The sequence below is a fragment of the Mustela putorius genome, unplaced genomic scaffold (assembly GCF_011764305.1).
Source record: "Mustela putorius furo isolate JIRA1106 unplaced genomic scaffold, ASM1176430v1.1 tig00004007_pilon_pilon_pilon, whole genome shotgun sequence".
In the NCBI taxonomy this organism is placed as follows: domain Eukaryota; kingdom Metazoa; phylum Chordata; class Mammalia; order Carnivora; family Mustelidae; genus Mustela; species Mustela putorius.
In genome coordinates this window covers 3,702,810-3,730,352 of record NW_025422145.1, presented here as the reverse complement: position 1 = coordinate 3,730,352, position 27,543 = coordinate 3,702,810, and the positions used below count along the sequence as shown (strand labels likewise).

General features: G+C 56.1%; 2 protein-coding genes across 6 annotated transcripts in view; one reads left to right on the top strand and one right to left on the bottom strand.

The window, feature by feature from the left end:
- The first annotated feature begins 812 nt into the window (after nt 1-812).
- On the top strand, nt 813-12,854 carry NTAN1 (N-terminal asparagine amidase). Of its 2 annotated transcripts, XM_045072213.1 has the most exons (10): nt 813-972; nt 6,020-6,122; nt 6,199-6,264; nt 6,565-6,673; nt 8,190-8,263; nt 9,362-9,415; nt 9,919-9,972; nt 10,706-10,803; nt 12,008-12,121; nt 12,506-12,854. In XM_045072213.1, the coding sequence occupies exons 1-10, from the start codon at nt 892-894 to the stop codon at nt 12,683-12,685; spliced, it is 933 nt and encodes a 310-aa protein (XP_044928148.1). In that variant the 5' UTR covers nt 813-891; the 3' UTR covers nt 12,686-12,854. The 2 variants fall into 2 exon arrangements, with proteins under 2 accessions (XP_044928148.1, XP_044928149.1); XM_045072214.1 differs by lacking the exon at nt 6,020-6,122 and having other exon boundaries at nt 845-972.
- Nucleotides 12,855-13,381: 527 nt separating this feature from the next.
- The window catches only part of PDXDC1 (pyridoxal dependent decarboxylase domain containing 1), a 51,196-nt gene continuing 37,034 nt past the window's right edge, over nt 13,382-27,543 (bottom strand). For all 4 annotated transcript variants that reach the window (XM_004750339.3, XM_013055127.2, XM_004750340.3 and 1 more), the window contains 10 exons: nt 23,940-24,003; nt 21,645-21,733; nt 20,565-20,670; nt 19,013-19,184; nt 18,297-18,415; nt 17,895-18,016; nt 16,611-16,703; nt 16,429-16,525; nt 15,474-15,578; nt 13,382-15,056 (listed from right to left, as the gene is read on the bottom strand). In XM_004750339.3, the coding sequence (XP_004750396.1) occupies nt 14,797-15,056; nt 15,474-15,578; nt 16,429-16,525; nt 16,611-16,703; nt 17,895-18,016; nt 18,297-18,415; nt 19,013-19,184; nt 20,565-20,670; nt 21,645-21,733; nt 23,940-24,003 (1,227 nt within the window). In that variant the 3' untranslated portion in view covers nt 13,382-14,796. The remainder of the gene's footprint in view (nt 15,057-15,473; nt 15,579-16,428; nt 16,526-16,610; nt 16,704-17,894; nt 18,017-18,296; nt 18,416-19,012; nt 19,185-20,564; nt 20,671-21,644; nt 21,734-23,939; nt 24,004-27,543) is intronic.

Sequence of the window (27,543 nt, the reverse complement as noted above, 5' to 3'; positions counted from 1 at the left end):
GATCCGGCCATCATCTACATTCCTTTCTACCCCAATCTCCTCCAGTTTATGGTGGGAGGGGGACATTAGGGCTTCAGGAACCAAGAGTTATTTGCCTCTGGAAATTTGTGCTATTGATAAGGTAACCTCCCTGTTTAGGTCTCTAGGACATCTTGTAGAGCAAGGGAGATTCCTGTTCTGCAGGACTGTGATCCCTGCAAGTTAACCATTTATCGTTTTATGGCAGTCATGGGTGCCTGAGGAATGCCACACATATGGAGGGAGCAGGTGAAGAGGGGGTGCAAGGCGCCAGCTTTTGCTGTGTCCTCAGCCAGCCTCCTGCTCCCTCATCACTACTGAGGGTTTCTGCGTGTGTGGGGCTTGCCAGCTTTCAGCTCTATTTTCGCAGTTCAACGTTCATTGTTACTGAACACAGTCCTGTGGAGGAGCACAGCAGCTTCTGCAACTCAGGTAACCTGCTCAAGGTCACGACAAGAAGTAGTAGAGCCGTGATCTTGACTCGAGACGGTCAGATCCCGGAACCCACACTCCGGCCAGGCTGGCCGGCCCGCGAACCGAGCCAAGCAGGGCGCCAGGAGCTGAGGCCCCGCCTTTCCTGGGCGTCCACGCTTTCGGGACTACATTTCCCAGCGCCCCCTGCGGAGGGGGCCGGTCGCGGGCCGCCCCCTCCCGCTTGGACTACATCTCCCACAGGGCCGTGCGGCCCCGCCCTCGGTTTCCCCAGCCGCTCCGGGATGCACCGCCCCCTGCCCCGTGGGACTCCAGTTCCCGGCGGCGCCCGCGGGGGGCGGGGCGGGGCGCGGCGGGGCGGCCCGGGGGCGGGGGCCGCGGGCGGCCCGGGGCTGGGGAGGCCGCCGCCTCCCTGGGCCTGCCGGGGCGGCCGCCTCCGCGATGCCGCTGCTCGTCGAAGGGCGGCGAGTGCGGCTGCCGCAGTCCGCCGGGGACCTCGTGCGAGCCCACCCGCCTCTGGAGGTGAGCGGGGCCCGGGCCGGGGGCAGGGGGGCTTCGAGGCGGGCCCGAGGGACCGCGGCGGGCGGGCCCGACCCCCCTCGCCCCGCCGCCTCCAGCCGCGCTCCCGGAGGCAGAGTTTAAACTTGGCGCAGCGGAGCGGCCGGCGGCACGTCGGGAGCCCCGGCCGCCGGCCGCGACTCTCCGCCCCGGCTCGGGGCGTCGGTGCGGCTTTCCCCTCCCTGGGACGTTCGAGGGCGTCCGCCGAGGCCGGGCGAGGGGCCGGCGGCCCAGAGAGGTCAGGCGACTTGCCCGAGGTGGCACAGCACGCGGGTCGGAGGGCGCCCGGGGACTCCGCGACCGGGGGCAGGCCGGCCCCCACCCCCAGCCGGGCTCGGCCGCTGGAGGCCAACCGGGCAGCGCCCCTGCGCGCCGGCAGTCGTGGGGGACCGCGCCCCGCGGGGAGCGGCTCCTCCCGGCGGGGCTGCGGCCAGGGGCATCCGGCTGCTCCCCCGGGCTCCTTCCTCCCCACCCCCCACCCCCCTCCGACCCGAGGCTTAGGGCCCCCGGGTATTTTTAGCCAGAAGAAAGGGCCCTGCTTTTCCCCCAGCTGAGCCTTGTCGAGGACCACGCCCTGATGGAAGGGTTCGGTTTTGTTTCGTCTTCCTGCTTTTGTCCTCAGCTAGTTCTCCCTGAACCCTCAGTCCACGCTTAGGCAGGGAAAGGGGTTCTTAATGCAAACAAGAAACGGGTCCAGGTCCGGTTGAGGGGGAATCCGTCAGCTCGTGGACTGGAGGCCGTTCGTTCGTCCTGAGCTGCTGCTGTCTGTCGGGCACCGGGTGCGCCTGTGTGTCCTACAATCAGGGCCGAATGCTTCCCCGCCTAGTGAGAGGGGCTGGTCTTAATCACAGAGAGGCTCGGACGCCCTGGGCTGCTAAGTGCCCTACAGGAAGAATGCCGGTTTTCCCTCTGAGAGGTGAGGCACGGGAGCTTGACATAGCCCCCGGGGGCTCGCGGAAGGTCGCTTTGGGGTTTCCTGTTCTCCGTTGCACACTTTGGAATTATTTTGTTTGCATACTTGTGTCGATATGTCCCCCCACCACCCCCACCCCCCGAAGTGGGCTTCCTGAACAGTGTGTGTCTGTTACTGCTCCGGGTCCTCCGAGCCTAGGGCAGTCTCTGGTCACGAATCTGCACTTTGCAAATACTTGTTATATCCATGAATGAACAGAGGAACCCCGAGAATGACCCGAAGGATGGGGAGTAGCGGGGGAAAGGGAAGACTCCGTGGTCCCCAGCCTGCAGGTCAAGGAATCAGCTGTGATGTTAGCACCTGGGGTCCGAGCGGACACCGGGCCCTGTGCGAAGCGTTTTCCTGGGGCTGCATCGCTGTTACTCGTTAACTGTTACGAAGTCAGAGTAGGACTCACCAAGGGGAAAATCTTTCAGCTGCCTCCAGAATTTAGGTGACACTCTTTTTATGTTTCTCTGAGAATCTGTGATAAAAGGTCAGAAAAATGAGAGTCCCAAGCGTCAGGCTCGGTGGGGAGTCCGGCCCGGCCTGTGTAGGGGGACGGGGGGGGGGGGCCAGCGCGCATTCCGGGAAACTGGGGGTGCTCACCGGCCTTTGCCGCAGTCTTGGGGAAGAAGGATGGGCGCAGGGGGAGATGGAGCAGGGGGAGGAGGGTGAGGGCATTCTAGCTGAGCTGCGTGGCCAGGAGGGGAAGCGCCCCGAGGGCGGCTGGACTGGCCAGGGCAGAGGGCGAGAGCGGACGCCAGGGAGGTGGGCGGTCCCGGGTCAGGAGGCGTTTCGGTGGATCTTTCAAAGAATAAGCAGTGGGGGGAGAGGCGAGCTTTCATTAAGTTTTCTGTAACAAGTAGCCTGTCCCCTTTGTCAGAACATATACATGTCAAGAGGACCACAAGCACAACCACAAACCACGGCGTCCTGGTACCCGTCTCGACAGAGGGTTTTCTTTATATACGAGTGATGTGCTTCTGAAAGTGAGCGCAAACGGCATATTCTGGTCGGTGATGTGTCTTTTTCATGGAACGATGTGGCCTGTGCCGCGGTGGCAGTTAGAAGCCGGTCCCCAGCCAGGCCCGGCACAGAGCAGCCGCCGCCCCCGTCCCTGGAACTGGGGGACTGGGCCCCACCTGTGGAAGCAGGTGCTCTCGCTAGGCCTGTTTTAGAGATGAGCCCATTTGAGAGATGAGCCCTTGGAGGCACACACAGGTGGAGTGAGTTGCCCAGAGTCCCGAGCCCTAGAAGTGGCGAAGCCGGCGTGGGGACCTTGGTGGCCTGCCTTTGGCTCTAACGCGGCTCTGCTCAGTGTGGACCCCGACTCTCCCCACTATTTGGGGCTACTTAGGTGCCATTACCAGGTAAGACCATGGAAAGCTCCGTTCCTCAGCCACACTGGCCATGTTTCAGGTGCTCGACAGCCGGGTGTGGCTGGTGGCTACTCTGTGAGGCAGGGCCGGTCGAGGTCATGGTCCGCACCCCAGAACATTCCTTCAGGGCGTGCGCTCTTTGAGCCTTTGCTTTTACCAAGTCCCCCCCTGGGGCTCCGTAACCGGTGCCCCCCAGCACCTTGCTAAGTGTGGTGCCGTAGGATTCCAGGACGTGAACGCACCGTAACTTAGTTCCTGCCTCTGCACGCAGGATGTTTCCAAGTCTCCTGCGTTACCGACATTCACAGAGCTCAGTCTTCCTCAGCCTGTTATGGTTCCCACCCGTGGAATTGCTGGACTCGAAGGGGTTCCGAGCAGAAAAGGGGTGTGACGGAGCCACGTTCAGAACTGACGCAGGGACGGCGGCAGCCATCGGGGAGGGTAGTGTGGGTGGCCAGGGGGACCTCGGGGTCAGGGAAACAGGCAGGCAGGGGGCAGCCCCCTAGTTAATCCTCTCGCGGGCTAAGGAGCAGACGGCATCATTCCCTGCTCCCCAGGGCAGGAGAATTTGCAGGAAGAATGGACAGACTCCAGGAGTAGGGTAAGGGGACACTGGGTCATTCTGTAACTGGCCAGGACCGGGGTCAGCAAACTGCAGCCCCCGGCCTGATGCGGTGTCTGCACAGCCCGTGAGCCACGAGTGGCTTTTACATTTTTAAATGGTGGGGGAGGAGGTGGAAATCCAAAGAGGCGTATTTCGTGACCTGTGAAATGACAAGTTAATTCAGATTGCGGTGTTGTCCATCAGTAGAATCTTCTGGGTCCACGGCGCCAGCCCGGTTGTTTATATGTTGTCTCTGCTGCTCTCGGGCTGCACGGCAGAGCCTGGTGCTTGCAAGACGAGACCACACCAGCAGAGCCCAAAATAGTTCCTCTCGGGCCCTTTTCAGAGAAAAGTTTGCTGAGCCCTGGCTTCAGCGAGCCGCGCCAAGGCACAGGAGTTGGGAAGTGAGAGGCTGCCGGGCCGGGGGCTCCGTAGGGATCTGAGTGTCCAGAGAGCGTCGGAGGTCCAGAGGACGGGGCTCCTTCATTTCGGGACGGGGCGGGAGGTCACCAAGGAGCTGTCGGTGTTTTTCCACAGTGGGGACGTGTGGCTAAACTTTTTCTTAAAATTGGGAAACCAAAACAACATGTTCTTTTCGCTTTGTGGCAGCATCTCGTCTTTTTTTTTTTTTTCTTTTTAAGGATTTTATTTATTTGACACAGAGAGAGACAAGTAGGCAGGATGGTGGCAGGCAGAGGGAGAGGGAGAAGCAGGCTCCCCGCTAAGAAAGGCGCCCGATGCGGGACTCGATCCCAGGACGCTGCGATCGAGACCTGAGCCGAAGGCAGAGGCTTAATGACGGAGCCTCTCAGGGGCCCGGGCATCGTCTGTTCTGATAATGAGTTGATGTGATTTCTGGTCTTGACTTTGCTTTCGGGCGGTGACCCCTCGTGAAGGTGGCCTGCACCCTCCTTCCCGCAGCCCCGAAAGAATAAGGCCAGGGGTGTGTGTGCAAGGAATACCGGAGAGGAAACGCTGCGCTCTCCCGGCTCTTGCTCTCCCTGAAGGTGAGAAGGCGCCCTGGGTGTCAGGATGGCCAGTCCCGCCGGTCCCTCTCGGCCCGACTGACGCGGCAGGTTCTGGCTCCTTCTGGTTGGTTCCACGGAGGAGCCGCTGTCCTGTTCACAGCTGCCTTGCTTCCACTTAATGCACGTTTGCCAGAAGAGAACCAGCTGATCGTGTGTCCTATAATGATCGCAGTGTATGTCCACCTGATGCCTTTGAAAAACTTCAGATGGTTTCATTAAAGAATTGAATGCCTGTGGGGTTTTTAAAAAAAAAATTTTTTTTTTTTTAAAGATTTTATTCATTCTACAGAGAGAGACCGAGAAGGAACACAAGCAGAAGGAATGGGAGGGAGAGAAGCAGCCTTTCCACTGAGCAGGGAGCCCGACACGGGGCTCGATCCCAGGACCCTGAGATCATGACCTGAGCCAAACAAAGGCAGAGGCTTAACGACTGAGCCCCCACAGTGCCCCTAGTTACTATTTTTTAAAATGTGTTTTTAGGCTTAGAGTCTAATAAGAGTATTGAACCTCTAACTCCAGTGTAACTGCCGTCCTGGGGGATAGGTTCCCTTCGGGCGCGCCGTCTGGGATCCTGCACTTGCACGCACGGGTCTGTGGAAGAATTCAGGCTCATGTTCAAGGAGAGGAAGTCCTGACACCTGATGGTACCCCGGCCTTTCCACGGGGTGGCGAACTTCCGGCCGCTCATTTCTGGTTTTCTGCACCGGTAGGGACCCCACCCGAGAGCATCTGCAGAACTGAGCTCCCTCCCACAAGGGCTGTGGCTGCAGAGCCGGCTGGGGCGCTCGCCCGGACCCCCCGATTCCCTGCCCAGTGCCAGAGCAGAGTCTCTTGCTCCCGAGTTAGGTCTCGTATTGTAGGTTCATCAAAGCCCAGAACCGCACCGTTCCTCCGCCTTGTCCCCTGCAACAGCCGCCGCTGCCCTGTGAGCCTGGCCCGTCCTCTGCGCAGTGCCCACGCGCCGAGCCCTGCCAGCCCTCGCTGGGTACTCAGCCCTACTAATTGCCATCACGATTTTATTTTATTTTTTTTCTTAATTAAACAGGAAAGAGCCAGACTTCTCAGAGGTCAGTCTGTTCAACAAGTGGGACCCCAGGGCCTTCTGTATGTTCAGCAAAGAGAGCTGGCAGTGACCTCCCCAAAGGATGGTAGGTTAGGAAGCAGTGAATTGGGCGTTACCCCCCAAGGCTACTGGATATTTTATTTTCTTTCTTTTTCAAACAGGCTCCATCTCCATTCTGGGTTCTGATGATGCCACCACTTGTCACATCGTGGTCCTGAGGCACACAGGTAGGGCGAGAGGCGCGAAGGGAACCGTTGCTGAAAGCGGCCGCCCACGTGGGGCCATCAGAGCCCGTGCCCGAGTGTCCCCGGGTCCCCTCCGAAGCCCAGCCCCACTCCCCTTCTCTTGAGTCTGCACGGCATCTCCCGGGGCCCTGGTCGGGAGGCTCCGTGGGCAGCACAGGTGTTTCTGTTCCTCCTCCGTCCAGGCTGCCCCGAGGGATGCGGTCCGGAGAGACCAGAGCAGGTGCGCTGTGCGTCCGGGGTTCTCAGTGGGAATAACCCGAGTCATTCCTCCCTTCTCTCCAGGTAACGGGGCCACCTGCTTGACCCACTGCGATGGAACGGACACCAGAGCGGAGGTGCCCTTGATCATGAGCTCCATAAAGTCCTTCTCCGATCACGCCCAGTGTGGAAGGTGAGCTCCACGCCCGTCCATCCCGCGCAGTCGGGAGCTGTGCGCCGTGGTGTGGAGGGGCCGGCCAAGCGGAAGGTCACGGCCATGGCCGGCTTGCTCCAGGGAAGCACAGCTGGCACAGCGCCGGGCCCTCATCTGTGGTTGTGGGGTGACGGGTACAGGCTGACGGTCCCGAAGGTCTGACTTGGAACCTCCAGCGGTCTCCTCGCTCCTGTGCTTTTAGAGGTTCACCTGTCGGACGTCGCTCTGTTAGACCCCAGATGCCGTTCCCTGGGTTCATTCATTCATTCATTCGTTCGTTTGCTCTCAGCCATTTGGCAGGGACTTCCTCCCAGCCAGAACCCGTCCCCAGGCCACAGCCACAACCACAATAGACAGAAGCTGCCCGGGGCGCTCACATGCTAAGGCGGGGCGGGGGGGGGGGGGTGCCGCGGGAAGCCCCACGGGCTGGTGCGCACCCGGAAGGGCTGGAGGCCGCCCAGGCAGGGAAGCTCGGCCCGGGTTTCCTTCGTGGCAGCCAAGCCAGGCCGGCTTCAGGGGCCGGTGAGCCGTGCAGGCAATGCCTGATTTCCCTGTGCCCTGGGCCCCACCGGCAGGAGGCATCCTTGTGCGGTTCTGGAACTGTCCGTGCACTGGCAGGGGTGCGGCAGGGTACCCTGGCAGGCGAACCCAGAGTCCCCAGGCCAGCCCCGTGGATGTCTCGGCTCCTCTTGCTGGCTTACGTTTGTGGGGGCCCCTTGATGCTTGTCCTGGTGCTGGCGACGTGGCCAGTTCAGGTTCCAACCTCAGGAAGATTTCGTTGGTCCTGGAAAGTGCTGTCCCTCGCTGTCCTGGGCTGCGGACAGATTAGCAGACGAGGGCGGGGAACACGGTGTCCAGCAGGGGAGCTGGGCGTTTCCAGCCACGGGGCTCCTCAGGGCTCTGCTGTGCTCGTGTGCGTGGGGACCGTCCTAGGGAGGGTCACCCCAAGAGAGTGGCATGGTGTCCCCAGCTTGGAAAAGCTGGTGTACTGGGTACACACATGGCTTTAGGAATAGCCCCGTTTCCTTCTGGAAATGGAAGTGCTACTCCCTCCTTCCGGGTGAGGTGGACGGGACATAGTGCGGTGAGGGCCCCCCACAGCCCCCGCAGCGGCTGCCGCCTCCCCTCCCCAGCCCTGCACCCTCTCGGGCTGAGTGTGTTAAGAGGTTTCTGGAAGCACCTGGCGCTGGGTGGGTGAAAGTGTGAGGCAGTCCTGTCCCTGCAGAGCTCGGCGTCTCGTGGGCAGACGCAGCTCCCCTCGGCCATCAGGGCCCCTGGGCGGGGTCCCCAGAGGCTCCGCAGCCCTGGCAGCCACACCCGTTTCCCCCAGTGCCGCCCAGACGTGTCCTCCCTGCGCCACGGCCCGGACGCGGCCCAGAGGAAGCACTGCTGTAGAGCGAGGCTTCGTGGACGCGGAGAGCTGAGATCCCAAGCACACCCAGGGTCCCCGTGGCTGTCGTGCGGGCCTCTGACCACCGTCCCGTCTCTTTGCCAGGCTGGAGGTGCACCTCGTGGGAGGCTTCAGTGACGACAGGCAGTTGTCACAAAAACTTACTCATCAGCTTCTTAGTAAGTGCCGCGCTTTCTCCCCAGCTCTGATCAAAGTCTGCACCCCCTGTAGCTTGGGTGAAGTCCTCATTCGTGCCACACCCCTGGGGGGGGGGTCCCCGCAGCTTGGAGCCCTGGGCATGGCCCTGCCGGGACTCGTGCAGAACAGAGCTAAGTTTTCCGGGGCGGAGGGGCCTGAGCTGAGATTTCCTGGGCACCAGCAGTCGGCACCGTGCAAAATAGTCGGCACTGAACTATGTGAAGACAGAACCCCGCTCTGGGCAGGAACGTCCGTCTTCATCTGCAGAATATTAAAACCAACGATGCCACTGTAGTCCTACTAAAGTCGCATTGAAAAAAAGCCCCGCTCTGTCCCCGTGCTCACACGCAGGGGACCAGATGCTGCTACAAGCTGCGGGCGAAGCGACCTGGCCCCGGGGCTTCAGTGTGTGGGTTTCATGTCCTTGGACGCAGTAATTCCCACCTGGGACTCTAAGAAAATCATCTGTGTTGTGCATAGAGCTTTAGGCCTAAAGATGGGCAGTAAGAACATTCTTTACGTTAGGAAGCAGTTAAATGTCCACGAGTAAATAGTTAAGGAGCCACTAAGCAAGACTCAGGATTACCTGGCAGGCAGATGCATACAGTCGGGACACAAAGTTGCTCCCAGTCCCGCAGCCCCCGGTGTGGGCTCAGCAGGGCACGGGCGGTAAGGAAAGGCACGCGCTGGGATTGTGGCCGTGAATAACCCACGCACTCCTTACACTTGCCTGTATTTTCCTTTTATTTATTTTTTACAGTGATAAGCCTTTTTATGACTGTTGATCGGGACAGAATTTACTTAATAGTAAAGAGCTTACGAGTCAGCGGTCCCCCTACTGCCCTCACCAGGGGGTCAAGAGGGGATGGCCCAGTCAGTTTCCTTTGGGCCCGAGGCTGGGAACGGGCCTGTCACTCGGCAGGTGGGGTGCGGTGGCATCAGTCGGCGGGAATCTGGCCTCTGCAGACGGGCCAGGTTGTGGCTGGAAGGTTGGACAGGCATGGCTCGGTGGCTGCTGTCCCTCCGGCCCTGTCCTGCCTCGCTCAGCCTGTGCTGCTAACCGAGAACTCTCGTTGTAGGTGAATTTGACAGACAGGAGGAGGACGTTCACTTAGTGACGTTATGTGTGACAGGTGAGTTCTGCCATCCTCCCCAAGACGGGTGCCCTCCCCCTAAAGTAAGACTCTGCACGAGCACCTCGGTCACGGGAGATGGTCCGGCAGCGCTTGGCTGACGCGTGCCCCACTGGTATCCTGTGCGGCCACGACCACCCCCAGCGCCACCTCCTGACCCTGACCCTCCTGACCCTGACCCGACCTTCAGGGCCACTCCCCTCTCCTTCCTGGGGCTTTTCAGAGGCTTCTCCAGCTCCTGGGAAGGAGCAGCAGCCACCACGCGCGGCAGGCGGCGGAGGGTGTGGCGTGCCGGGAGGATCCAACTGGGGATGGGGCTTGCGGACCCCAGCCCCACGGCTGAGGGACTTGGCAGGGACACAGGAGAACCGTCCCTTGCATGTTCTGCTTTTTTTCCCCTTTCTGTGGTGTGGGCTCCTCCGAGGCTTTGATTATGGAACATGAAAGCAACTGTTGAGTATTTCTTAAACATTAAATCTTGAACTTTTTTTTGTTGTTGTTAGAATTAAATGACCGGGAAGAAAATGAAAACCACTTTCCAATCATTTACGGCATCGGTAAGTAGTAGGTTTCACCGAGGGTCAGAGGCCAGTCCCGTGCTGGCGGGAGCACGTGGTGAGCCCGCGGGGGCACCGTTCCGGTTCCTGTCCTGGCTCCTCTGTGGGCCCCACGGGGGGGCCCGGGCAAGGAGCGTGCCTTCTCTGACCTCTGTCTGCGAAACCAAGAATGTCCACACCCTGAGGCCATGAAGGACAAACAGGGGAGCCGGTGGGAGGCAGACCCGGGTGGCCGTGGTAACGGGGCTCCAAGCAGCGGGGGCCTTTGCGTCTCCCACCGATAAGCGACCTCGTAAGGTCTGGTTGTGAACAAAGTTCCTCCTAAGGAAGGTGTAAAGCTCTCCCGGCTCCAGAGAAGCCGGAACACAAACACCGGATCTGGCCATGATCCCAGGCCACACTTGTGCCCCGGGCCAAGCAGGGGGGTGGGCCACGTGCCCGCCGGGAGGAAGGGCAGGCTGCTGGGGGCGCCGCGCAGCCACCCTGGGTTGGGAGCACAGTCTCCCCGCGGCTGGCCCAGGCCCCAGCGGTGCACGCGGCGGGCTCGGCTGGAAGGCCGTGGTGTCCCTCTCCACAAAGGGGGCCGCTGGAGACCCCTCACAGTGGAAATGGAACGAGAGGACTCTCCTCTCTCGGGGAGACTCTGCACTGTTACAGGTGTTGGAAATGTAAGATTCACGCGAACTTTCCATTTGCATCTTAAGTCAAGGAAAATGTTGTTTGTCCCCCGCAGCTGTGAACATCAAGACCGCGGAGATTTACCGAGCATCCTTCCCAGACCGGGGCCCGGAGGAGGTGCTGCGGGCTGCCCGGGCTTTAACAGGAGGACCAGTGAGTGTGAAATCATCTTTGTGTTAAGGGGTTCGGGGAAGAAAGGGCATCGCACTCCAAAGTCTCAAGTTTTATAGACCTTAGAAGTGAACACTTCATGGGAGTTTCTTTAAAGCAATGAAATGATCAGGGGTCACCTCTCTCCCCTCCACACACAACACGGACGAGTAAGGAATGGTTTTAGGTTGCAGGCGCTCGGCCTCGAAGGGGCACAGGGAGGGAACGGGCGCGCCCAGCATCCGGTGCAGCGAGAACGAACCCCTTGTTGTTGGTGCAGCCTTGGCCTACACACGACTCACGAGGAAAGGAGAGCCGGGCAGCGGGGAGCGGCCCCTGCCTCTGCACCTCGGCAGCCACACACGTGTGGACCACGTCCTTAAAGGGCGATCTGCCGCCACAGGTGGATTCGCCCACCAGAATCATCAGGTCACTTTCCACAGGTCTGATCATCAGGGATGCTTTGTAATACTAATACCTTAATTTTGAAGGAAAAAGAACCACCCGAGCCTTACATGTCATTTAAAAATGCCTGAAGGGTTCTCTGGCCCCTTCCTGGGGTGAGACCAGCCCACGCAGTCACAGCCCGCGAAGGGACGTGCGCGCTGACAAGGTGGGGACGTCCTCCTGGGACACGTGTGGGTTCAGAGCGCGCTCTGGTCAGCCCGCGCGCGGCTGGGAGACGACTCCTGCGCTCTGTCTGGCGGCACCATGGCCTGGGCTCCGCTAACACCTGCACCCAGTCCAGTCTCAGAGCCCAAGCCCGACGGCTGCCGGCTAGAGGCCCCGCCCCGGCAGCTGCGGGGCTCAGGGCCCGGTGGCCGGCAGACACGCACTTGAACGCGGCGCTCTCTCGCTGCCTTCGATTGGGCGGCGGGCGGCCTGTGCGACCTGCTTCTGCGTGGCCGGGTCCGCAGCTGCTCCCCGCAGTGCCGTGGGCCGCTGCAGGCCAAGTGTCTGTCCCTCTGGGCCTCAGGTTTTCACCCCAAGTGGGAAAAACGTGGTCTTCCTAGAGGACTGTTTTTGGGACTGAAGGAGATTCCGCTTGTTACTCACCCAGGGCCGGAGTAGCTTCTGTGAGACATTTTCGAGAAGCTTGTCCTCAGGGTAACCGCGGGGCTGTGGGCCTACCCTGGGCTGGCTTTGCTGGCGGGCTCTGAGGAGCGGGGAGCACGCGTCACGTTCTGCCCCTGAAATGTCGTTTTAGATGATTAGTATCTACGATGCAGAGACCGAACAGCTGCGTCTGGGGCCGTACTCCTGGGTGCCCTTCCCGCACGCTGACTTCTGGCTGCAGCAAGACGACAAGCAGATACTGGAGGTGAACACTTACGGGTTGGGTAAATCTCCGCACGCTGGTTTCTTCATCTGTGAGGAAGAAAAGGTGCTTAGAGCAGAGCGGCGGGCAGCAGTTATTTCTAGGCTGCGGTGGGCAGCCCCCGTTGAACTTCTAGGTCAGCGGGGAAGCCCCGTCCCAGCCGCGCGTCTGCACGGGTCGGGAGGCGGATGGAGCCAACCTCCTTGCCCCATTGGCGCGGGACCCCTCCCGCCTGGTCACTCTGCAGTGGCTCGATGCTCGGTGACCTGAGTGTCCAGGTCCGGGTTTAAGAACGTGGAGACCCTGCCACAGCTCCATCAGGAAAGGGAGAGAAAGGGAACAGCCAGGTTGTTCCTCTCTCTCATACGCACAATCTTCTCTTTCCAGAACCTTTCCACTTCGCCTCTGGCTGAGCCGCCCCACTTTGTGGCACATATTAGGTCTACCTTGATGTTTTTAAAAAAACACCCATCTCCCACCAGTGCACTGTTTCCTGGAAACAAGGCTCTGCTCTACAAAAAGAATGCAGGTGGCTTGTGGGAAAAGCTCTCTTCTCCCGGAAGCTGAACGCGGGATCCCCAAAGCAAGCAACCTGCCGGCCTGACGGACCACCGCGGGGCCTGCAAAGAGCCTGCAAAGAACGCGCATCCGAGCCTCCATCTGCCGCGCCCTAGGTCTCCCTCCTTACGGTCCCTTCAAATGACTTTCAAAATAAAATCTTATTTTGGCAAAGGCATTTGTTACAGGGGTTACTTTCTGCTTCTCGGAAGCTGACCTCCAGCCTCTCCTTTTTGGTAACAAGGGCACCAGAGGAGCCGCCTGCCTCGTGACTCTACAAGCAGTCGTCTCAGATGCGCGGTGAGCCTCTCCTGCTACGTCAGGGAGTAAAGGGAAAACGGTAAGTTTGTTTTAAAAACCGTATTTAAAATGCACTAAAATTCTCTGAAAATTGATGCATCTCACAGAGGGGTTTTTTGGCCCCCCAAATGTTTTAGAAGCGTCATTTTCAAAGCTGGTATCCTACTTCTAGATGAATGCTAGGTTCAGAATCTGGTCGTCTGCTCTGCAGTATAATCAAAATAATCTGCTAGGAGATTGTATTTAATGAGAGCTACACAAAGCCACTGAAGTCTGTTCTGTCAGGTGTAAGGTCATTAAAATGCCCCAACTGTGATATATGCCAGTCCTACCTGTAGAGACCTTTAGCTTCTGAAAAGGCAGGCACGGGGTCTGATCAATGACTGTACAAACTGAACTCACTGGTAACAATTTCAAGAACCTTTATTGAAACCAACATTCAAATAGTGTCTTAAGGGTGAAATTCTGTTTCAGCAAAACCAATTTAACAATTCCAAATATATATAAAAACGTTTAAAAATTAATCTTGTTAAAGGTGATAATTTCCCCTTTCCCCATTTTATCTGCTATACTTCATTGCACCAAATAAACAGGGAAGACTAATCATCTGTACCCAAAAAAAAAAAAAAACCATGTTGACAAGTGCCAAATGTCAGAGATCACATCCAATCAGAGTCTAATTATAGGCTTAATATGGTGTAACTAAGGCTTCCAACAGGACAGTCCACAAGCCCAGTGTGAATCCCCACTACCTTGAGGCGGCCGTAGCCTGACTTGGCCGGCCTGAAGGCACAGGGGCCGTTACCTAGGATAAATGAAGAGGCGCGGTAATTCTGGAGAAGTAGAAACGGGCAGTAATTAAGGGCTTACTTCTAGTTATTTCCGCAGTGGTCTGGCTTGCCTAGCCTGGGCAAGGGGACGTCGCTGGTTCTTGTTTCTGAGCTGGGCCCAAAGAGGTGAGTTGCTAGTGGGGAGAAGCCACAGAAGCTCCCATGTCAACCGGGTCAAAGATCTACTTGTTCTAGAATTGGAACTTAGTTCACATTGGTTAAGAGAAGCATCTCTATCAGGTTTTCAGATATTAAACATAGAAATGAGCACAGCCTGCACCTGTGTGCCAATTTAAAAGCTTTACCCATATTTAAAAATATACATATATATGGTCAAGAGTTTTACAGTTACTCTTCATAGATAGTCCTTTAATGTGTTTACAAATAGTACATAAAGGGAGAAATGACCTGTGGCGGGGGGCTCCCGGCCCCCACAGCCCCGGGGAAGCAGCAGTGGGCACAGGAGGCCCGGGCTCGCTTACTATCCCACTGAATCCGTCTCCGTCGAGCTGAATCCACACCCGCCGAGCGCTGCGGCCCCACCAAACCGAGCGCCCGCCCCGCCCGCTGTCCCCCGCACTGGGTGGCGGGAGCCCAGCGTGCTCTTAACGAAAGCGGCCTCAGCGGAGAGGTACACGTAACCGCATATAGCGTCTTACACTTGGGCCTAGAAAGGCGAGTGCGAGTGTTCCAAGGGGTGGGCACTTGAGCTCTAAGTGTTGTGAATCAAAGTGTTTATGTAACGGGGGAAACCGGTGCAAACTACAGCTGGGCAGACAGAAACGACAGGAGTTGCTCCACAGACCCATGGAATGAGACAATCAACTGTCCTTCTAGAAAGTCTGGCTTTCAGGCACAGATGTGTGCAAAAATGCCAGTTCCGCACAAACAACAGTCATTTCTCTCGCATTAGCACGTGGCACGGTTCACATTGTCAGTAGAACTTCTTCCCTGAAACGATACTACAGTCTCCAAGCACAACACTGACTTTTATCTTAAGCTCTCCGGTTCTTCTACCTGCGGACGGTTGTCTTCTGGGCGCTGGGCCCCGCTCTGGAGGGCACCCGTCTGCTCGGCGTCCTGCGGGGCGCGAGTGCTGGGAGGGGGCTCGGGGCCGCCGGGCTCTGGGGTGTCGGGCTCGGGCGCGCCGCTCAGCTGCTCCGCCTTCTCCAGGTCCTCACTGTGGCTGACCGAGCTGGTCTCGCTCAGAGCGTCGGAACCTCTCAGGGACCTCCTGAAAGGCTTCTGGCCTAGAGAAAGTCACGGACCGCGCTGAAAGGTCACGGACCGCGCTGAAAGCTCCCGGCGCGCTCCCAGAGCAGCCCTGCGATCCCCAGCCCGGATGCCCCGGAGGGAGGAGGTGAGGAATGGGCAGGAAGCCAGTGTGGCTCAGGCCGGTTGACACCAGGTTAGACACGATGCCAGCCCTCGGGACCCTATCGCCCCATGAGGCGCTACAGAGAAATTTCCAAGTTAAAGCTCCAAGCAACTGCCAAGGTTAAAATGAAGTGAGTCTTAAGAAAAACAGGACTTTGGGTGAAAGCACCAAGAAAACAGAAGGATGCAGGTAGCACTGAGCAGGAAAAGCCCCAGGACGTGAAGGTCTACGTTCCCCAGAGGAACTGCCAGTTCTCAGGGTTCATACGCCCCCGGGAGACGTCCCGTACCTGGAAGTCTCTGCTTTGTGCGTGTGCCCGTGGGGGTCTGCGGGGGTGTGACGCCTGTGCCTTGTACCTTGTAGACATAGGTGTGTTCCGTGGACTCCAGGGAGCCTGCCGAGGAGAGAGCGGTAAGCGCGTGCCACCCGGGGAGCTGACTTAGGCAGTCTCGTTCCCCAAGAAGCTTCCTCCAGCCCTGCAGCCTCGCTCAGACCAGCAGAGTCTTTGGGTCTCCAGAAACGCACTGGGAACTGGATAAGGCCCCGCAGGAGGTGGAGGGGTCCCCATCCTAAACCTCCCCAGGGATCCTGCACCGCTGGGACGGTCCTCGGCCGGCAGGGTGGCAAGAGCATGCCTGGGGGTCCACATGCACGTGGGGAAGGCGATTTGGCCACAAGGAACAGACACCTTGCTGATGGCTGAGGCCTGGCATGTCAATCAGATTATGGCCCGAGGACACCCTCATTTCCTAGGGAGGGACCTCAGGCTGAGGGCACTGTCCCCCACCAGAACAAGAAAGGAAGAGAGCGACAGCGGGACATCCTTCCCGGCAACTGCTACTACTTGCGGGCTGCCGGCTGTGAAGTAAGCTGGCCCGGGCTCCAGACTACGACCTTCTCGTCTCCCGAGAAGCTGGGGCCCAGCACGCAGACTGCGGGAAGCACTCGGCTAAGCGCCAAGCCAAGGGCGCTGCGTGGAGGACGTGACGGGCCGGGGAAGCACGTTCCCACAGGATGGTGGGGGTCTGCTCTCATGTCGCCGCAGCCAGGGCGCCGGAGAGGAAGACAACACCGTAGTGTCCCCGGGGCAGATGCGTCCTGGCTTCTGGGACCCGTTCCTGGCACAGACCCAGGGCCAAGCTCGGGCGGTGTGCGCACCGGGCTCCTCCACTTGAGTGGGGCATCCCAGGAACCAGGATGAAACTCGCAAAATCAGTGAGACCTGGGATGTTGGTCAGTCCTACCTGCTGTTAAGTTAAAGGTTCTTCCCTTCTGTGAAGCTTGTACCGGAGAAAACCAGTTGAGCACGGACCCCACGACGGGGATCTGCCGCAGCACCCCCTGCAAAACACACGCGCTGCTGCTCACGGCCATCCCGCGGGCGGCCCCGGCGCGGCGGCGGCTGGGGGGTCTGTCTCAGGCTCACCTCTTCCAGAAGCCGCTCCTCGTTTGCCTTCTGCAGCTGAACCTGGGCTTCCTGGATCCCTTTTCGAACCACCTCTGTCATGTTTTCTAGAAGCTGTGTTAGGACCAAGAAAGACTTTACTTGTCCAAGATTGCTGAAGATTTTGTTTAGAGAGAGAAAGAGAGTGAGTGAGAGTGTGTGTGTGTGTGTGTGTGTGTGTGCACGTGCGCGCCCAAGTGTGGGGAGGAGCAGACGGAGAGAGAATCCCAAGCAGACTTTGTGCTTAGCCCAGAGCCCAGTGTGGGACTCGATCCCATGACCCTGAGATCATGACTTGAGCCAAAATCAAGAGTGAGACACCCGGCCAACTGAGCCACCCAGTCACCCCAGCTGTCGAAGCTTGCCTGAGACCTAGAACTATTACCACAGCACAGGTGACATTTTTCATAAGTGTAGTAGTAAATGAAATCTTGCACTTTTAAGTGTCAGGATAGAAAGACAGAAGAGGATAAAATGCCTGGATAAGGTAAGACACATGTTGGTGGCCAGCCTCATCTGTCAGGAAAGGGACGAGAGAAATGTGATCTGTGTCCCCCCGCCAGAAAACAGACACGCGGCTCAGCACTCACGGAACGGAATTGGAAGTGACAGATTGAGTCTAGAAAAACCTTTAGGAAGTCTGCCTGCGACTGAAGAGCGCTGGCTCCTCAGCTCACAGCCAGCCTCCTCTCCCCTCCCTAGCGGGAGCGGCCCGCACACATGCTTTGGTTTCCTCAGAGCCATCTTGCCTTAGTTCCTTTTCTCTGCTTCTAAGGGATCTCTACTGACTCAAGTACCTGGTCTGCGGAACATCCGTGAGGTCTACAGTCTGGTCTCCTTAACAGTTGGCCAAAAGAAGGTCTCTTACTGGCAGGAAGTTCTGCTGTGAGAAACATGCGCCTCACGGAGCCCCCGGAACAGCTACGCTTGGGAAGTCTCCCCTCACCCTGTCAGACAGGGGTGACTCTGTCTTCCGAACGCTCTGCGACCCCAGCTTCTCCCCCCAGCTTCTCCCCCACGGCACCTACTGCCGCGCCTGGCTTTGCGGTTCTCGGCCTCCCAGCTGTGAGCCCACCCGGGGCAGGGGCTGTGTCCCGTTCCCATGGGCTTCTGGGTTCCGGGCGCAAGGCTTAGCTCAGAGGAAGCCTTCACACACTTTTCAGGAACAAACAGGTATTTCTGAGGGGAGCGGCTTCCTTTGGGACCTCCGCTAGCTGCCTCGAGAGAACCCAGAAAAGGAATGAGACGCGGATTAGTCTTACAGACCCGTGAGTTCTCCTCAATTTCTCGGGCTGTGACCGCAATGGTCTCTACCAGTTCCGAAATATCAACATCGTCACTCGCCATGCCAATGTAGATGCAGCTCTTCATGCTTTTGTACTCAGGGCCTGCGGGAAGATACAACCAACTGACTCGGTTCCCCCGTCCTGGGGCCCAGTTTCCCGTACGACGGCACGACCAGGCACAAAGGAGCCTCCCTCCCCGGGCGAGAAAAGTGCTAATGGGGACACGGGATGTCCGGACAGGCTGTGGGAGCGGGAGGGAGCCAGCCCACCCTAGAAAGAACTAAACCAGCATTTCCTCCCAGGAAACAGAGCCCAAAGTCCCTTAACCAGTCAGAAAATGGCCTTCCGAAGTTCAGAGTTGACTTATAAAAATAGTAGTTACCCATTTTAAATGTAAGGTCGGATTCCAGTTCATTTAACTTTTTCAGGAGTGCAGCATGGATTTTTTCCCCTTCTGGATCTAACTTCAAACTGCTCTTGTCATCGTTAGCATGTTCGTACCTACAGACGAAATCAAGTGACAGTATTTCAGTCTGAAAGGTCAGACGCCTCTTCACACACAGGACTGCGAGGGGTCTAAGCTCTGGCTGTTTCCAGGAAGGTGAGACACTGGGCCAAGGAGCCTCGGAGTGTCTTAGGGTCAGACACTGTCAAGAACATGGCAAGGAAGGCCCAAGTCTCCAGTCCGTGAAACTTGAGAGGCCAGGTCTGGAAGCCTCGTTTGTAGCAGAAGCAGGGAGTGTCCCGGAAGGGACAACCATGTGCACCAAGCGACGGAGGGCAGAGCCGTGTGCTCGGCCGATGAGCTGGTCCCTGGTCTTAGTGATCTGTGGCTCCCTGTACCCCGTGGGAGTAACCATGAGCTGTGCACTTATAAGCACCCCCCGCCCCCAGTCACCTGCGAGCTGGCACAGAAAATACAGGGATCGCTATTTTACCGAGGGCAAGGGCGGCCACGCTGCGCTGCGCTGGGCTTTTCTAAGCGTCCAAAGGGTCTCACTCAATTTCTAAGAGATGCGTACGCTGTGCCCATGCAGAGCCGGTCCACAAAATGACACACCCACGGTCTCTGTACGGCCAAGCGGGACGAACACGTACCTGACAACCCCTATTCCAGGCCAGTTCGGGTCATCGACGTGCAGGAGACCTGCTGTGGCTGTCACCTCCTGCTTGAACTCCTCCCGCAGCTGCAGTGTGCAGGTCAGGACGGGCAGCTTGCTCTGCGCGCAGGCCACGAGCTGATCCACGTCCTCCCCCCGCGTGCCTAAAACTGAAACCGTCCCCAGAGAGCTCAAGGAATGTGTAAGAACATGGAGGACAACAGAGGGCAGGGCTCCCCTCTCACTGTTCGGGAATTCGGCAGCTACGGGGACATCTGGTTAGCAGGAGCTGAAGCAGTAGAAAGGGGGAAAAAAAAGGCTACCAAGCCCCTCTGGAGAGAGCGGGCGTTGGAAACGGACACAGCCCGCTCCTGCAGGTTAGGACACGGAAGACAGAGTGAACCCCGGCGCCACCCATAGTGACACTCGGACAGAGAAATCAGATTCTTCTCACGGACTCAGAGCATGTCACGAACAACGTACGACACGCTAGAAAGGCCGAGGCAAGCACATGGCTGTCGCCGCACACGAGCATCATGGGAGGGAGGATTCTGGCAGGGGTGTGCAGGAGGCAGGAGGGCGGGCTGACCACAGCTCCCAGGACAGCCTGACGCCCCCACGGCTGCAGGACCCGACATCACTACCCCCGCATGCGACTCAGACAGGGCAAGGGATCCCACTGAGCCTCTGTAGTGCTGCCCCGGTGTCCTCGGCTCGCTCCACTGGGTTTACAGACTAAGCCTCTGGGGCTCAGGCCCCACACAGCAGGTGCAGAAATCACTGCAGACAAGGCCACTAGCCGTCTTCATGGCAGGCTTTTCTTTGCAGGACAAATGCCCACACCCCTCTACTTTGAGGCTTTAGATCAAGTATCTTTCCAAAAATGTTTAAAATATCTGATAAAGAAAAAAATCAAAGATTTTCAGAAAATCTTTTAAATCATCTCAGAAAACAGAATCATCACAGTTTTTAATGCATCTGTCAGCGATTTCTCAGTCCCATGACCGGAGGTGGCCCCACCTCCGGCCCCCCCAGGGCAGGTGGCATCCCAGATGGGCGCAGGTCTGGACGGGAGGCCCCTCGCTGTGGCGCCCACATGTGTGAAACGGCCAAGACGGGAGCGCGCCCAGGACGGTCCATCGTGGGAGCCCATGTACCTGCAGCCGTCTAAAACAGCGGCTCTGTGCAAACCACCTGGGGAGCTCTGAGGCCACAGCCATGGCCTCTGCCCCACAGACCCGCATCTCAGCAGGCAGGGCAGCCCCGGGGTCCGCAGCTCCACGATGCAGACTGAGCACCACGCAGGAGCCAGCAAAGGGCCCCAAGACACCAAAACACAGGGAGACTCGAGAGACTGGAGAAGGCTATTTCTGAGAAGTTACTCTGGAAAACTCATCTACCTATGCATAGCGCAAAGGCAAAGAAAAAGCCCCTTCGAAGGTAGAGCGGAGTACCCCACGGAACAGCAAACGAAGCCACAGCCCGGACTTGAACACACAGCTCACCGCTGCTCCCAGAACCAGCGCGGGCAACCCCCAGAGACCCGTTACCTGCCGCGGTCATCAAAGGGCTGAACCGGATGCACACGCCCTCCACTTCCAGGTCCATGACCGTGAGGCCGCTCGTGGGCACCAGCTGTCTGAGCTGCTCTCCTAGCTGCAGGGACAAGGGCACGGTGATGAGGCTCCCCCAGGGAGGGACCCGCCGGTCTCCCCACCCTCACCCACGCTCACCCCCCAGCCCCAGGCCCGGAGGCTCCCTGGGGCAAGGCCCCCGAATTCTTTTGATTCTCTTTGAATACGTGTGGCCACTTCATTTAAACGGATTAAAAGTTCTACACTTTTTGTTGCTAAAAAATACAACTTCAGTGTAGAAAAATCTAGGAAATACAGGCAAACCAAAAGAATAAAATAAAAATTACCCACAGCACACCACGGAGAAGCACCCACTGCTCAGGTCTGATAGACCCATCCGGGTGTCTTTTTTCTGTTGCCATAAAACACGACATTCTACGTACTGGGCAGTAACCTGCAGCCTTTCATGTAAGCTACGATGACCATTTCCTTTCTGCCATAAACACCCAGCGACATGGCTTTTAATGGCTGTTCTGCCTGTCGTCGTATGAATGGATCCGGACTCATCAAAGCCCCCAGGTGGGGCCTGACCCTGTTACACCACATGGCTGTGGTGGACACCCTGACACTGTTCAGAAACATTCTTTACACACAAATCCGGGAAGCACAATTTCTGCATCGAATGGCAGCAGGAGCACAATGTCCTCGGTCTGTGCCGTCCGATGGCCAGGTGCTGGGGTGCGTCTGGCTCACGAGCCCTCTGACACCGCTACAGACGCTCACAAGGCCCAGGCGGCTGCCCCACAGTCCCCGTATGGCATGTGGTTTCGAGCCGTCCTCAGCGGCCGAGAAATGGTCAGCCGAGGGAATCACGCTGGAAGGCCCCGCCCGAAGTTACGTGGCCCGGGGACCGGTGATCCAAGGAAGAGCCTTGGAGGGAAGCCCTGGGCCTCCACGGGAGCGTCCCTCCAGGGTCTGACTTCCCCGTCGTTAGCAGTGAGCACGCACGCCCCCAACCGGGCTGGAGAAGAAAGGGCACCGGACCGCGGGTCTTACCCAGCGATTCAGGGCGTCACAGCAGTGTCTTTCCCGGCCGACTGCTGAAGGTGCCGCGCTGGGCATGGAGACGGCTCTGGGCACTGGATCTGACACGGGAGCACAGGGGAGTCACCTTCTAGAAACACAGCGCTATATGCACCCCTCAAACCCTACTTCACTGAGCTCCCAACATGAGCCCAGGGAGAAGTTGCAAACATTACAGAAACTAAAATGTGTAGCTCGTGATAAATGAGTAAACAAAACACGGTCATCCTCCAAAAGGAAGGAGGTTCTCTCACAAGCTCAATAGGGATGACCTTGAGGACATTCCACTAAGTGAAACAAGCCGGTTACAAAGACGCACGCCGTAGGACTCCAGTGACAGGCGGTTCCCACAAGTCAAACTCAGACGGTGGATGGGGGTCGCCAGGGGCTGGGAGGGAGGCCGGACATGGGGAGTTGGTGCGTAATGAGTGTGGAGCTTCAGTTTTTAAGACGTCAATGTTCTGGAGAGCTGCTGGACAGCGACGTGCATACATTTAACCCCAGTGGACTGTACACATAAGATGGTAAACTTTTCCTTTTACCATAATTAAAATTTTTTGAAAATGTGTATCAGGGGGTTTTAAGCTTCCACATTTTTTTCCTCATGAAAAATATAATGCTTGAATATAGTCTCACAAATAGAATTCTTAATTTCATTTAAGAAGTCTTTCTTTCTGGACGCCTGGGTGGCTCGGTCAGTTAAGTGTCCACCTTCAGCTTGGGTCATGTTCCCACGGCCCTGGGATCAAGTCCCACATCAGGCTCCTTGCTCAGTGGGGAACCTTCTCCCTCTGCCTGCTGCTCCCTCTGCTTGTTCTAACAAATAAATAAAATTAATCTTAAAAAATGGAAGAAAGAAAGAAGTCCTTCTTTCAAGGAACCTTGAGAGGAAATGAAAGTCTAACACTTAAAGTCACCAACTAGTCTTATCAGCCACTGTGTGAGGTAAATCAGAGAACCCCAGAGGACCCAGAGTGGGCCTCACAACAAAAATTATCTCCTTCCATCTAAATGGTCTGCGTGCCTGTTCGTACCAGGTGCTGTGCTGAGCACGTGGGATATAAGGCAGACAAGGCTTCTGTCATCCTGCTCTTTCTATTCTATTGAAAAACACCATAAAGAAAAAAATTAAATGACCATATTCTGTTGCTGGTGGGAAGAAAGAAGGTAGGGACTCTGATATAGTCACCTAAGACAGGACAGACACAGAAGGCCTCTTCGAGGAGGCTGTACATTCTGGAGACCTGAATGAAGACAGGGAGCCAGCCAGAAGGCTGAAGGGCAATGTGCTTGAAGCAAAGGGAACAGCAGTTGCAAAGGTCTTGCTCTAGGACAGAACAGAATGTTCTAGAAATTCAAGACCAATCTGACTATAGCACAGTGATCAAGATGAGAGGTGGCCTAAAGGAGACAGCAAAGGGTAGACCCCACAGGCCTCACAAGGTACAGAGCTTGGACTTAATTCAACAGAAACAGTAAGATGCTGAAGGGTCTGGCAGTGACCAAGCACCATGGGACTGCCACATCCATCACCACCCACTCTGCATTCAGAGAATGATCTGGAATGAGGTGTGTGCAGTACACAGAAGTGAGAGCTCAGTTCAGCGGGTACTGTGGCTGTCCAGAGGACACATAACTGTGCCCTGCGCTAGGATGGTGGCACTTGGGCAGCCTTTAAATATAGCCTCATGTTATTCCCAATCTCAACTGCCCATGTCTTTAATGTATGTTTACCCTGTATTTTAAAGTACTTAACAAATAAACTACGATAAGCACAAAAAAACAAGATTCGAGGGCCCTACTTCAGATACTCACATTCACGGTATCTAAGTGTGTATCCAGATCTCTATTCTCAAGGGACTCTGACCCATTCATTCTAGCTCTAGTCTAGGGACTAGCATTTGGAAACCACTGCTTTGATCATAGGAAACGATCAACAAAATGCTAAGGCATTTAGGCCTGGCGTTTTTGTGAGGTGGTGCTTTGTTGTTGTTTTCCCAGTGAGTGAGTGCAAACACAGGCGAGAGCGGGGTGGGGTTGGGGGGGACAGAAGGAGAGGGAGAGACCTCAAGCAGGCTCTACACCCAAGGTGGAGATCACGACCTGAGCCCAAATCAGGTGCCCCTGAAAATTATTAACATTTTCTGAAACAATGACTGAAGATTTTAGCAGTCAAAATATTTTGGACTATCTATATACGTTGTAATGGTCTAAAATGTGAAGCCCTTAAATACAAATACAAAACCAACACTTTTTAGAATCACTTACCTGAGCCTGGTAATTCCTGGAAAAACCTGAACACCACAACTGGAGAACTGAGCTCATCTTCCACCTGAAAAATCAATCTGCTATTACCAAGTAACATTAAATCCCAACACCTGCAAAATAAAACCAGGGGTTTGAACAACAGGCTACAGATAGCATGTTCTCTTAATCAACATGTAAAACTCAAAGGTTAATTTCAGCTGCTACAGAAACAGCAATCAAGGGTTTAGTAAAATTCTTAGAAGTAATTCTCAGCCGGCTCCGAGAAGGCTCTCCTGCACTGTGACATCTTGACACTGAATGGCGCGCTGAAATAAAGCAGGAGGAAACTGCGCCACTCCTGAACGTAAGCCTGCCATTAAAGTCAAAGGAGGCAAGGAAAAAGTATAACCAGAATCAGTGTTCGGAGAGCTGAAGCTTTCAAGAATCCAGAAATTAACGCTAACTCAAGCAGGACTGACTGTAACTTTTTTTCTTTTTCTAAGATTTTAGAGAGCAGGGCATGGGGGTTGGAAGAATGGGCTCCGTGCCCAGTGTGGAGCCCAACATGGGGCTCGATCTCATGACTCTTGAGATCATGACCTGAGTGAAACCAAGAGCTGGACACTTAAGTGACTGAGCAGACATCCAGGTGCCCCTGACTGCAACTTTTTATATTCACAGACAAAATATTCTCACATTGTAACACTCTCAGAACAGGATGTAAGTCTTGCTGGCAAGAAGGTAAACACAGTCTCGAGCTGAAGCTTCCTATCTTCTCCATCACTGAAGGGGTTCTTATATTTGGGACAGGTCAGATGACTAACTTCATTAATGGATTTCATTACAGACAAAAACATTCACTGCATTAAGATAAGCCAGCATGAAGTTCATGTCCACCATTGCACACACACACAGCGGGCCATCAGCTCCATCAGAGGGTCAGGATACAAAGGGAACAGCAACACCCTTGACAGAATATGGCACACAGGGACAGAAGATCTCTGAGCATTCAACAATTCTAGTCATAAAACCTATTTCCTGGGGTGCCTGGGTGGCTCAGTGGGTTAAGCCTCTGCCTTCAGCTCGGGTCATGATCTCAGGGTCCTGCGATCGAGCCCCGCATCCGGCTCTTTGCTCAGCGGTGAGCCTGCTTCCTCCTCCCTCTCTCTGCCTGTGATCTCTGTCTGTGAAATAAATAAATAAAATCTTTTAAAGCAAACAAACAAACCAAAAGCCTATTTCCTATTTTCCAGGGCACCAGGGTGGCTCAGTCAGTTAAGCATCTGCCTTTGGCTCAGGTCATGATCTCAGGGTCCAGGGACTGTGGCCCTCATCGGGCTCCCTGCTCAGCGGTGAGCTTGCTTCTCCCTCTCCCTCTGCCCCTCTGCTCGTGCTTTCTCAAATAAATAAAATCTTTAATAAACAACAACCAACCCCCCCCACCACCTATATTCCAAGGCTCTCCATGGTAGAAATGCTAACATCCAAAGCCAGGAAGGAGCTGGCCCAAGGTCTTCTCTACTAACCTCTCAAAGGATCACACGGATGTGACTTAGATCAAGCAGAGTGTGTATGCAACCTAACAACCAACCGGGCTGATTCCTGCGCTCACCTGTCATCTCCTCTGCCTGTCACGTAAATACATCTAGTAATACTTTAAAGCTGGAGGGGCTCAATGTCTAAATAGAATGGAGCAAACCCAAGATGAAAACAGCCACAAAAGCAGCAAACTCCTACAGCCAGTCCCTATCCTCACTTAGGATAAGGCAGGACAATTTGAGTACCGAGACTTCTATATATAGTTTAATACAGTCCTTGGTTTCTTGTTTCTTTGAGCTCGGTGGTCTCAAATGTCAGTGCATGAGAAATACTGTCCAGGGTTACGTGCACAGAATTCTGGATCTAGCACACGGCAGACTGAAATGCTGGATTCAATATCCTGATAACCCATAAAAACCTTTAAACCACGGCTAGGCTCAGAAGAACAGTGAACCCAAGAAGAAGAGAAAGCAAAGAACATTGTCGGCCGAGCCGGAGCTAGAGGAAGGGGAGCAGACAGAGGAAGGCGGCTTTCACATCTAGTGTCTGCAGGCCCATGTGCGGATGGTGCTCAAGGACCCTCGAAGGACGGTCCTGAGAGGAAAAACCACCCGCTGGTCAGCAAGAGGCTTCCCGCTGCCTGAGGCTCTGTCTGCAAGGGAGAGAAAATTCTCTCACGAGAGACCAAAGCATCAGTGCACACCGCACTGGGCTTGATGTCCTAAGTGGCACAGGAGTCCTAAAGCTGTGGACCTGACGGGACACGGACCTGGACCAGTCACACACGCAAAAATATCTAGCTCACAATGACAAGTTACCACACACACACACACACACACACACACACACACGGAGCAGGAATCAGCAGACACGATCCAGGGGTGACCCAAGATTAAGCAACAATCAGAAACAGACGGTGACCACCATGCTTACAGAGAAATGGAGACCATGCTTACAATTTAAAAAAAAAAAAAAAAAAAAAAAAAGACCAAAAGCACCAACTTGAACAAGATCTAAAAAGAACATGTTGGAAGGAAGAAAAAGTCACTGAAACACAAAGCGAATGGCTGACGCAGATGAGAGGCCACTCAGGAGCAAAGAAAGGTCTGGAAAAACTCCCGAGGCGGCAGCAAAGAGGCAGCGAGGGGACGTGTCAGAGGGACGGGCGAACACGGAGCGACGAGGTTCAGTATGCTGCCAACTCAAGGTCCAGAGGGAAGAAGAGGTCACAGTTGAAAAAACAAACTTGACAGAATCGATTAGGGAAAAAAGGAACCCTCACGTTTAGTAAGTGCAAGTCCCAAGCAGGAGTTCTTAGAAAATCGCCATTTAGACCCACCACGGTCAAAGTAGCAGAACCCAAGGACAGAGACGATCTTAACAGCCAGCAGGAATGTCAGCTGCACACAGGGGCCCTGTGAGGATTCAGGGGTAAGGGGGAAACACTAGCTTCCGAGCTTAGAGCGCAGCCCACGCACCCAGCAGAGCCGGTCAGACAGACAGTGGCCACAACGCCGCTGCTGAGAAGACGGGCTCCGCCCCCGGAACGAGCAGCCGCCCCAGGTATCCCGGCGGCCAGACGAGGCCCTGGGTTGCTGAGCAGGGGAAGCGTGGCTGTGCTGTGGGGCCGGGAGGCTCCTGAAGGGTCAGCCATCTGACCGGGGGAGGAGGCCCATGGGGCCTTGGAGAAGAGCTACGGTGCTGCAGACACAGCTTGTCTTAGACACGCTGGGTGCAAGTCCTGGCTCAGCCACCTACTACGATGGGACTTGGGACAGGCAGCCACAGTGAAGACAGAAGTGGCGTCACTCCGCCACAGGAACGTCCAGTGAGGACTCAATGCCTGGGATTCTATGGCAGCGCCGCCCAAAGACCCAAAGCAAAACCATCCAGTGATGACTGGTAGTTCATGAGGCCTTACATTCTTCATCCCGCTCTGTCTCACGTTATCTGATCTGCTCTTCGTAACCGGTCACCGAAGCAGGACGAAGAGTAAGTTCTCCTGAAAACTGACCGGGAACAGAACGGCCCCCTGGGTAAGAACACGGGCCTTGCGGTGTGAATCCGAGCTCCACCATGTCCTAGC